The following is a 16,048-nucleotide window of genomic DNA, read 5'->3' as shown; positions in this document are numbered from 1 at the left end:
ACTTTTGCTTTAACAGGTCAATTTGTGTCTGCCAATCACCATGATGCGTGGAGATGACAATGCGCGGATTCACCAATGAGGACGCCCTACTGGTGATTAAAAGGCGCAGGAGGCAGGGGTTCTCTGGCATGCTGCATTCTTTTGGTCAGTGGTCCCCAAATGGTACCGGGCCACCCAAGGAACATTAAATTATTTCCATTTTATTTACTGTGGTGTATTTCTCTCGGGTTTGTGCAACTTTCCATGGAAGAGAGGTTAACCCGGGAGCTGAGAGACGTCACCTAAAGCTGCACCAATACCGCGCATACGCAAAATATCATGATATCGGGCCGGGTTTAGGTGACGTCTGGAGCTGAGCGGCTGCGAGCGTTGTAGCTTTGGTGGAGAGAGAAGGTGTGTATCGCTCTTCTCTCTGTTCACCGGTACTTTGTCATGTTTAACAGTGCTTGGTGTACGTGTATATTGTGTTTGCTCAAATTTAACCCACAAATTAGCAAAAATGAGCACGAAACAGACGTCGTTAGAAAGTTAGAAACTCTGCCGGTGTTCTGGATTAAAGTCATGGCGGAATACCCTGAGATTGTCACCACAGCTCTTACATCCCTATCGCCATTTTTTCTGCAGTGACGGCAACCAAAACAAAACAACGTTATAAACTGGACATAAGCGACACACTTCGGGTGTCATTGTCTCCTATTACCCCAGATGGAACCGTCTCGTTGTAAAGAAACAAGCTCAGGGTTCTCATCGATTTAGCATTTTAGTGAGTTAAAAAGGCTTGTTTAAATACAATTAAATTAAAATTCTTCATTTTAATTTAATTGTATAGCCGCCACCCCCCACCCCCAGTGGGCCGCGGTAAAATTATCAAACATTGACCGGTCCGCGGCAAAAAAAAAAGGTTGGGGACCACTGCTTTTGGTTGTTTGGTGGTTGACTCGTGTGGTATTTTTTTTGCCCTCTACCATCCTTGTATTAATTTGTTAGTTTAAGTCCATGTTCTTTGAGTCAGTGTTTCGTGGCTCATTTTGGTCTTGTTATTGGTCGTCTGTTATCTGGTTGATCAAATGACAGTACTAAACGGGGAAAGAGATGAAGACCAGGTCAGACATCACATGATATACATGTGCAACACTGAGCCATTAATTGCTGTATAGGACACTAGGTTAGTGACAGGTGCCACTCTTTGTATTTTTGTTTCTATTAAGTGTAGTGTATTTAGGGCGTCTTGGATGATGAAGACTTTTCCTTTCGTTTAATACAGCGTTCAGCGTCAGTTCAGGCAGGCCACATAGTCAAGCTCAGCTATCAGCTGGTGTCAATTTTCTAACCCCGCCCATCAGCTGATCTGATTCCTAAGCACGCTATTGGTCCCTTTCAAACAGGGCACCATATTTAAATGCTTTTTTCAGTCTGTCGGCTTGGCAGTTTCCTCTGCATTGCTGCAATCCACCTCCTCCCCTAGCTCCTCCTTGGAACTGTGTGTTTAACTTAATCAGTGTCACTCTGTTGTCACTGATGCAGGCTCTGTTCTAAATGGGGGGGGGGGGGGTAATCTGGCTTGCTTTCCCAGGTAATGGGAGATTGTCCCCCCACGAAGCTGCTGCTGTTCCCTGACTAGCTTTCATGGAGCTCATGAAAAGGATGGGGAATTCAGAACAGAGCCATACTGCCAAATGTAAATTTCATAAGCTTGCAAATAAAAAATTTAAATATTTCAAAGAATTGTCTTTATTTTGACTCAAGTGGTCCTGACTGAAATGTATGGTTTAACGTGAAAAAAAGGGTTTGTAACAGCGCATTAACATTAACCTGTGCTGCTCTCAGAGTGTTGTTCTAGATAATTAATTAGGACCTTCTGACCAATCAGAATCCAGGATTTAACACTGCATTGGTGTATGGAGTGTAAATTGAGACGATGCACTATTTTAATTAGACAGTACTGCTATTATTACGAAAACCCAGACGTGTGTGGTACCGACCCGATGCGGAGGCTACATAAGTGGAGTTCTGGCTCAGAGCAAGAACAGCTCCCTTCTGGACCCCAAAGTCTCCTGCGAGTGTCAGAGACCTGCCATGTTTTCTCTGCTCCCTCCACAGGCATAGGCGCTGATCTAAGCCTCCAGAGAGCAGGAGAGCATCTGCTGAGGTCTGCAGCCAGAGCAAACACAGCATGGACACACGCAGGTCCTCAGTGGACCACACACAGCCACCTACAACACACACACACACGCACACACACACACACACACACACACACACACACACACACACACACACACACACACACATGAATAAAGATCCTATTTCTTCACATAACCTTCAGTGAATCTAAATAACATAGCAAGGAAAAACACATTCAGCTTCTTCAATACAATAAATTTCATCAAATGTAATTAAAATATTATCATAATATTAAAGGTGCGGTGCACAATGTTTGAAAGCCAATGTTGACATTTGAAATCACCAAAACAAACACACCTCTAACCCAAATGGGCGTCACCCCTGTTTTGATAGCTCCGCCCCACACATACATAAGTAACCCAGGCAAGTATTATGGCGGAACCTGTTGGGGCAGCTGGCCGAGGGGGTATTTTTATCAATAAATGAACTCAATGAGTAATACTATGGTAACACGAATGTGTTTTTGTAGCACTGTGTGTTGTAGCGTGAAAGGTTTAGCTCCGTTTCACGTGGAAGACGACGTTCGACACCTAGAACCTGAGGCAGAGGTAACGGCAGGTATCCGCCATGTCAGTGTTTCAATCGCTTTCTGCTAATGTCACACATGCGCACTGAACACTCTCCGCCTCATATTGACAAGACACACCCCTTTCTGCTCATTGGCTACACATTTGTTTTGTTTGTCAGCCCGACTCAGTTTTCTGAATCGTTTCTCAAACATCGTGAACCTCGCCTTTAATCAACATCTACATTTTGACAAACTCAAAATCCAGAAACAATGTCTTAAATATCGAATTGATTAAAATCAGTTCAAATTTATCCGGGAAATGTCCTAAAACATCGCAGCTTTAAGTGTGCAAAGGTTATAGTTTATCTTTTCAGCATTTTCAAAGTGTTTAGGTTTTAATAAACACTTGTAGAAAAGCCAGGATTGTTTATAGTTGAAAAGAAATCGTACCTGACTGTAAGTTGTAAAGTTTAAGCCCGTTGCCATGGTAACCCACAGCGGCGTAGCGACCGTTCACAGCTACGCAGAGAGCTGCATCTTCAGACATTGCAACGGGTCTGGACCCCGAGGATTTCAACAGCTTCTTTAATGAAGAACGTTCTTCATCATTATTGTCACTATTATCTTAATCAATGTTGTCACAATTATCTTCATCATTGCTATCATCATTCTCATCACCACCACCACCACCACCACCACCACCACAGAAAGACAGATCATCATGCTCCTGGTAACTCAGTATTTTCAGCACTACCTTTTCCTCCCCCAAAACTGAAACCGAGCGTCCGAGACCTCCAGACCACACCTGCACCTGAAACACACACAAACACACACACACACTTTAGTTTTGTACATCAGTAATCAGTCACACAATTGTACATGTGTGTGTGTGTCCTCACCATGCCATCATGTCCGGCACTGAGCAGTGACTCTCCATCACTCAGAAAGCGAAGAGCCTCAGTGGAGCCACGGTGAGCGAGAAAGCGCCAAACACAGGACGCTCCGGGCAACGACCACAACCTCATCTCTCCATCCAACGCCCCAGAACAGAGGAGTGAGAGAGAGGGGGACGGAGAGAATGATACACTCCGCACTGAACACTGATGACCTGACAGAGTCTGAAGAGAAGGAGGGAAGGAGGAAAAAGAGACAGAAGAAGAAAAAGAAAGATACACAGAAAGAATAAGAAAAACAATTAGGACTCTGAGACCAATAATTCTCTGTTCACTTCCTGTTTCCTCCTCACCATGCAGTTCTCTTGTTTGATCCAGTCCCACACTCGCACTGCTCCGTCCCAGCAACCCACTGCCACCAGACTCCCCTCAGGATCAAAGGTTACACAGTTCAGAGGGGTGGGGTTCTCCAGAGATGCCTCCTGTTTCCCCTTCTGAGAAGACCACACCTACACACACACACACACACACACACACACAGTAAATAAAATGTTTATGTTGAACGACAAACTGTGTTCACTATGAATTATTCTGACCTTCAGAGTGAAGTCTAAGGACACTGTAGCGAAGTGCTTCCTGTCTTTGCTAACATCACATCCTGTTATCCTGTTAGAGTGGGCCATCAGGTGGGCCGTCCTACAGAGACGTTCAACACATTGATTTGTTATTTTTAGATCTTTAAACAACAAGACAGGCAGACAGACGGATATTCAGACAGAGAAGCAAACAAAAATCCAGACAGACATATGTTCAGGTGGACAGACAGATTTTCAGGATGAGAGAAAAATGTTGAGAAAGACAGACAGATGTTGAGAAAGACAGACATGTTGATAAAGACAGACAGATGTTGATCAAGAGAGACAGATATCCAAACAGACAGACAGATGTTCAGGTGCACAGACAGATATTCAAAAAGAGATAAAAATGTTGGGGAAGACAGACAGATGCCGAGGAAGACAGACAGATGTTGATTAAGAGAGACAGATATCCAAACAGACATACAGATGTTCAGGTGGACACAGATGTTCAGAAAGAGATAAACATTTTGTGGAAGTCAGACAGATGTTGATGAAGTCAGACAGATGTTGAAGTCAGACAGATGCTCAGGAAGACATACAGATGCTGAAGACAGAGACAGATGTTGAGGTGAACAAACAGATGCTCAGATTTCCAACAGATATTCAGACAGTTATTTATGCAGACAGTCCAAAACTGCTGAATATATTTCTTTCCCAACACGCTGCACACTGACCTGCAACCACCGTTAACGTCCCAGGCCTCTGCCTGGCCGTCGTGCGAGGTGGTCCACAGAACACACTCATCCAGAAACACACAGCCCGAGATCCCGTCACAGTTACTAACCAATGACTTCACTTCCTGTTGGAAAAAAAAAAGCAAAAGAGTTACTCAAAAGAATTTGATGACTTTGAGAGAAAGACCTGTGTTACCTTTTCTACAACAAAAAGAGAAAGAGGAGAGGAAGGAGACATAGCTGTGACCTGGTTGGTGTGTGTGTGGTAGAGATGGAGAGTACCCTGTTCTGTCCCCACTGCCACAAGAACTCCTGCAGGACTCAGGGACACACAGGACGGAGTCTGCTGAAACGTGGAAACCAGCTCGCTGCAGAATTACACACAAACACATCAAATAAGACAAAAGTGCAGTGACCGGCATCTGTATCTGTTCCCTGTAACACACTAAAGAATGTCTAAACCCCAGCAGCGTGCTGAGGGGGATCCATACCCAGCTTCCTGACGGGATTCTCTGGAGGTGTTCATCCATCTGACCGGGTGGATGTTTCCCTCCTCCACAGCTATTTTAGCCCAGGCATGAGCAGCTGAAGCCTCGGGTTCGTTCAGAGCTTGCTGTACAAACAGAGCTGGCCAATGGGAGAGTAGGGGGGCGTGGTGCTTCAGGAATGAGTGACAAGCCACAAGCTCGTCAGAAAGGGCTGTAGTGTAAATTTTAAATATCGTGAGTGTTATATGTGCTTTCATGGCAAATTGTGTGTGTCAGACTAGAGAGAGAGAGAGAGAGAGAGAATATGGGATACCGATGTTCCTGTGTGTTAAAAGGATGGGAACTAAGGTGAGTGTGGGTGCACGTGCTTGATATGATCTGACTTTACTGAGGTGACTGAGATGTCACATAAACACAAGCACACACACATACCAACTCACACACCAACTCACACACACACACACACACACACACACACACACACACACACACACACACACACACACACACACACACACACGTACAGTACCAGGCTACACAAGCACACACCTAGGGTATAAAAGTGAAAGCTGAATCACTAAACTTTGCCTCTTCACTGTGTAGACTTGGAACTCTACACTGTATGGAAGACGCTTTTTGCTGCAGCAAAATAAATACCATTTTATCTTTTTTGCATTTACCACCAGCTCTATTTCTGACTGTGTTTTTTATCTGTAGATCAAAAGTGCCACCACAGGGCAGTGGACATGAGGTTTATATGCAGTTTATACAGTAGGTTATACAGATTTATAGCTGCAGTGGTGGCTCATATGGTTAAGTCTCTGGTTTGTTGTTCAGAAGATTGGGGTTCAAGCCTCAGCACTAAAACTGCCACTGTTGGGCAATTAAACAAAGCCCTTAACCCTCAATTACTCCAGGGGTGCTGTAACATGGCTGCCCCTGTGCTCCAACCCCAACCTCCTCAGTTGAAGTATGCAAGGAAAAGAATTCCACTGTTCTGTAATGTATATGTGGTGATGATAAAAGTTTCTATCGCACATTTTTCATTTCATTCATGCAAGTGTATTAAATCATGAAAATATTTCTTCTAGGTTTATGCAGTCAGAGGTTTCACACTGCTCCTACTTTCCCCGGATTAACACTGAATCCCGGCTCTTCGTAATCTGACCTTGTTTCTCTCTGTACATTCCTAATCCCTGCTGTAAACTTCTTCTAATTTGCATATTGTCAATCAACAACTCTGATTGGATAAATTATAAATTTAGGGTTAGAAATGTTGACGTAGATGTATGAACGTACCAGATGCCTCAGGACAGTAAGGCTTGTCCACTTCAATCCTCTTTTCTAATAAAAAAAAAAGTGAGAAAGTAATCCATAAGGGGGGGGGGGGGCATATGTATGAAACAAGAGATAAAGGGGAGGGGCTAAGTAGATTAGTAGTGATACACAACTCTTTACAAAAACTCTTTCAGATTGTTTACAAACCTTACCGTACAGGATGTAATTCTCCATGAGACTACGCAGGAGTCCATGACGCACATTAGCATACAGGAAGTAGTAGCTGCACAGCAGGAAGTGCATTGGTTCCCACTGATCACATTTCAACTGGAGATGAAAATAAAACCACAGTTAGATTTTCAGTAATCATGGGAAAGTTGAAGTGTGGAAGTCAGTAGGAAGAGCCACTGACCAGATGAGCAGGAAGCTGTGTGAGTGTGTCTGTGTCACAGTGCAGGAACGTGTCGTTTCCATGAGGATCTGACTGCACCCACAAGTGAGCTATGGAAAAACAGCACACGTGTTTTATGCTCTTATTTTTGTTCTCATCATCAAGTGCTTTGTGAATACTTTCTTGTCGTACCTGCACGAATCATGTGTGCTCTGCTTATGTCCTCCGGATCAGACAGGAAAAGTCGTTCGAATGCTGATTTCACATCCGGATTAGTCAGAACGAAGGACTGGTCCGGTTCCGCACGCAAAGACGATCCGATCAGACTGCATCAGAACAATATACAACATCTTTAAAATGAAGGGATCTACAAAAATGTTTTTTAATGCACTGTTCAAATTATTGTTGACTTAGTTGGAACTCGGTCACAGAAGCAGATAAGAAACAAAAATGGGTTTTCGCAGTGATCCCACAGAACACTGAAAACAGACTGCTCTCCTAAACTCTTAAACATGATGGTTCTTGGTCAGGGTAGATGGTTCTATGAAGAAACTTTAACATACATCAAACTTTTACATGGCACAAAATGATCCTTGCAGTAGAAAAAGATTATTTTGTCTATATGTTCTATTAAGAACCATTCACTGATTTGGTTTCTTCAGGAAACCAAAAATGGTTCTTCTATGGCATCACTGTGGAAACCCCATTTAAGGTTCTTCCTGGAACTTTTGTCTTTAAGACTTTAGAATAACTATTTTTTGTTCCTCAAAGAACCTTTCAGTGCCCTTTCCCCACTACAAAGAACCTTCTGCTCAATGGAAACATCCTGTGAATGTTCACAGAACCAGCCAATCTGACCAAGAACCATTTAAGAACCTTAAGCCTGTAGAAAAGCCCACTGAAGAGGGTTTCTAACTTTCTTAAGAATATCGAATAATAAAGGGTTCCGATTGGGAGACAGTCTAGCTGCATCCCAAATGATGTTATACACACTTCAATGTAAATGTTAAAAGGGCTGCATCGTCTCAAATGGAACACTAACATGATATTACTAACAGGAAGTAGAGGTTTCCCAGTGAAGTGAGTGAGTGAGTGAAGTGACATATGGCTAAGTACGGTGACCCATACTCAGAATTCGTTCTCTGCACACACACACACACACACACACACACACACACACACACACACACACACACACACACACACACCCTGAGCAGTGGGCAGCCATTTAACCTTAGGATAGGGAGTTAAACTCTCTACCCATTAGGCCACAACTGCCGCACTGTCAATGGTAAATAGCATCAAATACAGCTATCACAATGCCACCCCAGCAGTTTTAAAAATTTATAAGTAATGTATAAGAAATATATCATATCCATCGGTGTATTGTTGCCATCTTGAAATAGTTTTCTTATCCAGTGTCATAGCCTGGTAGCCCCACCCCATTTCAACTACATCAGCAAAAGTGTGTGAAGTGTCCGACATTTCCACACTTGGTGTATTGGGTTGAATAAATGTGTCAATCAGGTTCTTGAAGTAAACTTCTTCTTGTGGTTTTACATAAAGTCTGGACTCCAGAGTACATAAAAAAGTCTTCACGGTTTCTTTACGGATTCATTGGATAATTAGATCCATAAGAAAGTTTTAATTTGCTAGAATCTATTGTGAACGTGTTTTAAAGCCCAACAAAGAACCATTAAAGGTTTATTTCTTGCTTGTAACCACGTCATGGCTTGATGTTTACCTCTGCAGACTTCGAGCCAGCTGGGAGAACTTGGCCATGGGCACTCTGGTTTTTGGGTTCCTGGCAAGTTTGATCACTTCCTGCCAGTTCAGTGAGTTGCATGTAGAGCTCAGATCAGTACACAGGTTCAACAGGAAGTGCAGATCCCGGTCTTTCAGACCTGTGGAGGGACGAGAAACAGAAGACAAGTTAGAAGAAGATAGAAGACAGGTTTAGTCACCAAGCAACCAATTAATTACAAAAATAATTATGTATCTGTTGTACAAACATTCTCAAAAGCTTCTGAACACTTCTTACACTGAATTTCAACTTTCGTCTGGCTAACTTCTAGGAAAGACAAGAAATTGTGCTTGTTTGATGTGAAGGTCTAATGCTAACAAAACAAGCACCAAACAAGCACCAAGCAAGCATCAATCAAGCACAATTTCCAGTCCTTCCATAACTCGGTCATTAAATACATGCAAAGATAGAATGCAATGCTTTTTCTCGGTGAACGAGAGGGTCGGCCTCGAAGAAATTCTGGCAAACCGTCCGGCGTCTCAGGAGGGGGAAGCAGTGCCCTGCTCACATTATTTACAGTGGGAGGGGAATCTGCTGACTTCGACTGGGGACATTCTCGGACGGTGGAAGGAGTACTTCGAGGTTCTCCTCAACCCCAATGACATCTTCCACTGAGGAAGCAGAGGCCAAGGACTCAGTTGTGGACTCGTCGATGCCCCAAGCTGAGGTCACCGAGGTAGTTGAGAAGCTCCTCAGTGGCGAGGCACAGGGGGTGGATGAGATCCGCCCTGAGTACCTCAAGTCTCTGGATGTTGTGGGGCTGTCTTGGTTGACACGCCTCTGCAACATCGCATGGCGGTTGGGGACAGTGCCTTTGGACTGGCAGACTGGGGTGGTGGTCCCTCTGTTTAAGAAGGGGGACCGGAGGGTGTGTTGTTCCAACTACAGGGAGATCACACTCCTCAGCCTCCCCGGAAAAGACTACGCCAAAGTACTGGAGAGGAGAATTCGACCGATAGTCGAACCTCGGATGCAGGAGGAACAATGCGGGTTTCGTCCCGGTCGTGGAACACTGGACCATCTCTATACCCTCGCCAGGCTGCTGGAGGGTTCATGGGAGTTTGCCCAACCAGTCCACATGTGCTTTGTGGATCTGGAGAAGGCATTCGACTGTGTCCCTCGTGGTGACCTGTGGGGGGTGCTCTGGGAGTATGGGGTCCGGCTAAGGGCTGTCAGGTCCCTATATGACAGGAGCAGGAGTTTGGTTCGCACTGACGGCAGTAAGTCAGACTTGTTCCCGGTGCATATTGGACTCCGGCAGGGCTGCCCTTTGTCACCGGTCCTGTTCATTATTTATATGGACAAGATTTCTAGGTGCAGTCGGGGGCCGGAGGGAGTTCGGTTTGGGGCCCACAGGAATTCGTCTCTGCATTTTGCAGATGATGTTGTCCTGTTGGCTTGCTCGAATCAGGACCTCCAGCGTGCACTGGGACGGTTTGCAGCTGAGTGTGAAGCGGCGGGGATGAGAATCAGCACCTCCAAATCCGAGGCCATGGTTCTCAGCCAGAAAAGGGTGGCTTGTCCCCTTCAGGTTTGTAGAAGGCTCCTGCCTCCAGTGGAGGAGTTTAAGTATCTTGAGGTCTTGTTCACGAGGGAGGGAAGGATGGAGCGGGAGATCGACAGGCGGATCGGTGTATCTTCTGCAGTGATACGGTCGATATACCGGTCTGTTGTGTTGAAGGAAAAGCTGAGCCACAAGGCGAAGCTCTCTATTTACCAGTCAATGTACGTTCCTACCCTCACCCATGGTCATGAGCTTTGGGTCATGACCGAAAGGACAAGATCCCGGATACAGGCGGCCGAAATGAGTTTCCTCCGCAGGGTGGCTGGGCGCTCCCTTAGAGATTGGGTGAGGAGCTCGGTCACTCAGGAGGAGCTCAGAGTAGAGCCGCTGATCCTCTACATCGAGAGGAGTCAGCTGAGGTGGCTCGAGCATCTGTTTCGGATGCCTCCTGGACGCCTTCCTGGGGAGGTGTTCCGGGCATGTCCAACCGGGAGGAGGCCCCGGGGAAGACCTAGGACACGCTGGAGGGACTATGTCTCTCGGCTGGCCTGGATGCTTTTTCTGAGCTCCTTGTCCACCAGCTAAAACATTTACATTTTTTTTCTGTCCTCACACACCAAACAAGCAGGTACAGTGCTCCTGTTCCCAGTTAGTGGCTCCAAAACATTAATAAGCCTTCATTCATCAGTTCTTTCATAACTTAATAAAAAGTAGGATCAAGAAATACAAATATCTTTTTTGTTGTTCTTGTGTATTATGTTGTTTTAACATTAAAGTAATCGATTTCAAGAAAGTAGAAAAAATGTGTTAAATTTATACAGTGCTCCAAAAACCAGTTAAACCACTGTTTTTATGATGTATTAGTGATGATGATGACGTTTAATCGTACCGGTGGAGCTGACGGTTAGAGCAGCCAGGGTCCAGCTGAGTCCTGTTCCTGTGTACTGAGTCTGCAGCCTTATCAGTCCGTACTGAATGAGCTCACTCAGAGATGCGGGGAGACACTGCAGTTTCTCCTTCATCTGGAAAACAGGACCCCTGGGTTACCCGATTTACACTGTACTTTAACATGTTTTTAATCATCAAGGTTATTCTAGAATGTATGACTGCAGTTTTCATTTTAGTCCATGATTATCATCATTAGTCAAACCACTACATCAATTGCTAGTGGGCGGTCCTTTCATTAGTTTCCACGATTATACTAGTTTAAAACTGCCACACAACAAATCAGACAACTTCTCATTTATAAATTCAGGATGAAATGGATGTGTATAAAAATGTGTGTCCGTGTAGGGTATCACACACTTTTTCCACACACGGGTCATACTATTTACTATCAGAATATTCACACAGACTATGTGTGGGGCTGAGTGTGTGTGTGTGTGTGTGTGGTGGAAAAGTGCACAATTCTATTAAATCACAAGCACCAACCCCACCTTTTCGAACGAGGCGTAGTTCCTGAGTTCCTGACAGGCCAAGCAGAGATACAGCGGACTCATTGATCCTTTCTTCATCAACAGCGTCTGGAGCTGCAGGTCCAAACATGTGAGAATAAATACATGAGGATAAACACATGAAAATAAACACAAGAATAAACAGATCAGGATAAACACATGAAGATAAACAGGATACATACATCAGTATCTGACTTATACAGCTTTCCACACACATTATAGTTTTGTAAGGTAATATCTCATACTGGTTTGTTAATATGTTGATATGAGACCTGATTATTGAAGGCAGAATCACTCAGCTTCTTCCCGTACACACTCAGTGCCTTCTCGACGATCTCCCTCCGGTCCGGCAGCAGTAAAGGCCCCAGCGGGAACATGGTGCAGCTTTTATTTTTGCTGATGATGTTGCAGAGAGACGAATGTGTGGTAACACTCAGGACCAGGCACACACCCTGAGAGGACCAGAGTAGAAAAGCCAATTAATTAGGACATTTTTAGGACATGTTATAAAACGTTAAAATATCTGCAGGCTTCATATTTTACATTTAAGGAAGGAGTCCCTAACAAAGCTGTTTTTAAGACAGAGGAGTTTATGCTTCTTATAAGTCTACACTTCAGTCTCTCAGGATCAAGAAAAGTTGCATTTATTATATTATTATCTTTAAGAAAGATAAAATAAAGGCTGTTGAAAGAAAGACTGCTCTAAGACCACGTTCACCCTGCAGGTAAAAGTGGCCCAAATCATATTTTATGGGTCAAGTGACCAGGTCAGACTTCTTCAGGAGTAGTGTGAACACTCCTGAATCAGACCCAAATCTGATTTTTTTCCAATGTGGCCGCAGTGTAAACAACTTTTACATCAAACTACATCGACATTCGTCACAATTATGCGTGACACAAACGTGATGGTAACGTGTGTGTGTTAAGAGTGTTATATAAAGTGGTTACGTGAACCAGCTCATATTGTTTGCATTGAATACATCACATTATAGCATTACATTATATGTTTGCACCAGATGATACAATACTTCCTCCATAACCTCGCAACTTTTTAGCGCAATGGCGTGCTGCGTGTGACGTCATTGTTATTGTTCGTTTGCGCATGCGGGTAAGTTCGAAACAGCAAACAGTTCACACTGGTATCTGATATAGGCCACATTTTAAAAGGTGATGTGAACAGCCAAACAAAAACATCAGATCTCAGCAAAATATCCGAATTGAGCATTAAGACTTGCAGTGTGAACGTGGCCTAATATAATTTTACGTGATTTTGTGGTACAAGTATTCTTGATATTCTATTGTCTCTGTGGCAAGATGGACAGAACACTGGCAAGCTGCTTCCGTTCACCCCTGAGTAAGGCCCTCAACCCTCTCTGCTCTGGAGTGCTGTATCATGGGTGACCCTGCGCTCTGACACTATCTTCCAAAGTTGGGACATGCCAGGAAAGTTCCCTTTCATCTCTGCCAGGTGGGCCAGAAAGGAATCCTAACTCCTGAGGGTTAGGGTTTCTAGGGATGTCAGCCACCTATGGTGCTTTGGGGTTCAGCCATGAACACCCAGTCTCCTGCTCCTTATGTGTCAACACCTCCTAGGTAACCCTCTGCCAGCTCACTGTTTCAGGGCACTAGGAAAGATGAGAACTGATAGAGGCTTACACCTCTCTCAGACAACTTGGCATAGTGGAAGCTTCTGCCAATTGTGTACCAGTGGGTTCTGGTGGGTTCTGTGGGAAAAAGCTACAGAACCCGGTTTGCCTTACGATCTCCTTCCTTTAAGGTGCGCCGCCCACTGATGTTGGATGCACTGGCACAGAACCAATGCATCCATGTACTCAATTATCCAGATTACTCACTGACTGACTCAACTGGACGTGGCAGTTGGGCATTGAGATGCAGTGCTTGCCCATATAAGCTCCTTAAACCTTATGCTCAAACCCAGGGATGCCTGTGAGTTGTCCCTCTCTGAGAACCACCTTCTTGGGGTTTGTTTGTTATTCAGCCACGATCCAGGCATGTCTGTCTCCCACTCAAGGTATTTAATGGCATCTCCACCTTTTGGGGTTGGAATGAATATGGCAACTTCTGGCCAGGCGGATATGGCTTTTGTTTACCTCTAAGCATTCATCCCACTGTACCCTGTGACTTTCTCTTTTCACCAGCCCCTTTGGAGGCTCGAAGCTCCATCTGTACGCTATTCCCTATAGATCTGCTCATGCATCTGCTCTGCACGTTTACTGGTCACCAGGCTTAGGTGTACCTGGTGACATGTTCAATACTTATTTTACCTATTGTACAGTAAATGTGACAAATAAAGGCTTCTATACTTTGATGTTATTCCTCTAACTTGTGTTGCTGTTTCAAGTTGAACTTCCTCTTAGGGCTGAATAATAAGCATACGTCACACTTGGCTGACATGCCGTCATAGGAAAATAATTAGCTTTTAGACTGATAACAGGAAATCTGCTTCATCACACTCTTACTTGTTCATAATTTTACTATAGCAGCACAACATGAGTATTTTATTCCTTATATGAGATCTGAGCTGATTGGCTGCGTATCATCGCATCCTCTCCCAGCTTCTTCCCTTGTCGTATCTCGCCACTCTCGTTCACCCTGTCAACTGTGTCTCGCGTATTGTGTTCGAAATTAACTTTTCGTTAAGCCCTTACGATGCCTCCTAAGCGCCGTGCCCCTGCGAAAGATTCCTCTAGTGAGCCGAAGAGGAAGATGATGACCATCAGTGAAAAGGTCAAAATTAGGGCCAATCCTACTTCGCGGATTTTCACCTATCGCGAGGGGCTCCGGTCCCCATTAACCGCAATAAACGAGGGATCACTGTATATTATTCTCCTTGATATCTATAAACTATATTAGTGTGAGTTGTGTCACCTTAGGAACACGTTGTGGAATCCATTCAGAAATGTTGTGTCCTTTATTGTCATGTATCAGATCTGCACCGTCAACGAGTAAAGCCAGAGATTTGCCTTTCTTTACCTCCTTCAGATGTGAGAGGAACTCCGACAGCAGGTCTCTGTTAAGGTTAACACAGTGTTTATTCTCCATTTCTGTGAAGGTTTATCAGAGTTCCCCAAGGATCTTTTACCAATTTGAATCTGTTTCTTGTTCATATTGAAGGTTACTAGTAAAATTCTGTACATTTCCATAGAGCCTGACCTTTTACCACACAAACAGAGAGGCCACACACCTTTACAAAGCGGGCAGACATATAAAAACAATATTATCACAAATCCTTCCAAAACACTCACAAACTGTATGCTACTGAAAAAGTAGACAAAAACCTCAGTCACCTATAAGGTGTGTGTAAAGGAAGCTCCTCCTCTTGCTGCTTTCGCTTCCTTAGCCATTGGACCAGGCAGCGCAATAGGGGCTCAACTCCAGAAGCTGATTGGCTGGCTGCTGTGGAGTAGGTTATGACATCACACATGGGAGCTTTCTTCATCTTGACCGGAGTTTGGAGTGCATGACTCAAAGCGGCCTAAAAGAGAGAGAGAGAGAGAGAGAGAGAGAGAGAGAGAGAGAGAGAGGTTGATGTGTTGGATACTTGTCTCTTTAAGCTGCAAAGATAGAATAAAATAAAATTTTCATTACCATAAAAGCAGTTTTGCCAACTCCGGCCCCGCCCTCCACCAATAAAAGTCCGCCTTTCTCCTGACATTCCTCGATTTTCTCTTTTGCCTTCGAAAGCAGCTTCGCTCTGCCGTAAAACTGCTGCCATTGGGCATCCTGGTGCACTTCCTGTTCTTTAATCTCCGCAGTCAGATCTGCCTCATCTGATTCCTGAGCATCCCGAGAGAAAACCAAATAATTTTTGTATTTCAGGTAAGGAGGAGTGGCCTCTGTGTCTGCCAGTCATGGACTCTCTCTGTCAGTCAGACTGCTAAAGAGGTGTGGTCTCTCAATTTATCGGTCAGTCTGCATGGTACAGGGGTGTGGCATCTCTGTCTTTCAGTCCCAGCGTGGAAACTAAAATGTTTATAAAAATAAATCTGAGTTATAATAATCATTGTAGTATTTTAGTTTTTACCTCCGCAAAAATCTCCTGTATGGCAGACCACAGATCCTCCAGTACGGCCTTTGCGAAATCTTCCAGTCCGTTAACGTAGGCTTTTCCGTCTACGACTCCACCCCACTCACACGGATAACTGCAGAGATACAGGGAGAAGAACCTTTACTATACATACATCATTCCTCACAGCTATTCATTCAGTTTT

At 44.3% G+C, this 16,048-nt stretch overlaps 1 protein-coding gene across 3 annotated transcripts in view; it reads right to left on the bottom strand.

Annotated features, from left to right (window-relative positions):
- Nucleotides 1–16,048, bottom strand: part of tep1 (telomerase-associated protein 1) — a 49,482-nt gene that overhangs the window by 8,533 nt on the left and 24,901 nt on the right. For 2 of the 3 annotated variants that reach the window (XM_047820334.1, XM_047820335.1), the window contains exons 22-42: nt 15,862–15,979; nt 15,426–15,614; nt 15,125–15,312; nt 14,706–14,847; nt 12,089–12,268; nt 11,799–11,891; nt 11,252–11,384; nt 8,799–8,958; nt 7,247–7,380; nt 7,076–7,164; nt 6,876–6,990; nt 6,685–6,729; nt 5,389–5,596; nt 5,145–5,265; nt 4,898–5,022; nt 4,182–4,281; nt 3,939–4,094; nt 3,592–3,810; nt 3,447–3,503; nt 3,143–3,275; nt 1,983–2,213 (exon numbers count right to left, since the gene is read on the bottom strand). In XM_047820334.1, coding sequence (XP_047676290.1) covers nt 1,983–2,213; nt 3,143–3,275; nt 3,447–3,503; nt 3,592–3,810; nt 3,939–4,094; nt 4,182–4,281; nt 4,898–5,022; nt 5,145–5,265; nt 5,389–5,596; nt 6,685–6,729; nt 6,876–6,990; nt 7,076–7,164; nt 7,247–7,380; nt 8,799–8,958; nt 11,252–11,384; nt 11,799–11,891; nt 12,089–12,268; nt 14,706–14,847; nt 15,125–15,312; nt 15,426–15,614; nt 15,862–15,979 — 2,936 coding nt within the window. The remainder of the gene's footprint in view (nt 1–1,982; nt 2,214–3,142; nt 3,276–3,446; nt 3,504–3,591; nt 3,811–3,938; nt 4,095–4,181; nt 4,282–4,897; nt 5,023–5,144; nt 5,266–5,388; nt 5,597–6,684; nt 6,730–6,875; nt 6,991–7,075; nt 7,165–7,246; nt 7,381–8,798; nt 8,959–11,251; nt 11,385–11,798; nt 11,892–12,088; nt 12,269–14,705; nt 14,848–15,124; nt 15,313–15,425; nt 15,615–15,861; nt 15,980–16,048) is intronic. The other variant, XM_047820336.1, reaches the window with a different exon arrangement.

Source organism: Tachysurus fulvidraco, chromosome 11 (genome assembly GCF_022655615.1).
Source record: "Tachysurus fulvidraco isolate hzauxx_2018 chromosome 11, HZAU_PFXX_2.0, whole genome shotgun sequence".
In the NCBI taxonomy this organism is placed as follows: Eukaryota; Metazoa; Chordata; class Actinopteri; order Siluriformes; family Bagridae; genus Tachysurus; species Tachysurus fulvidraco.
This window is presented reverse-complemented; position numbering and strand designations above follow the sequence as displayed.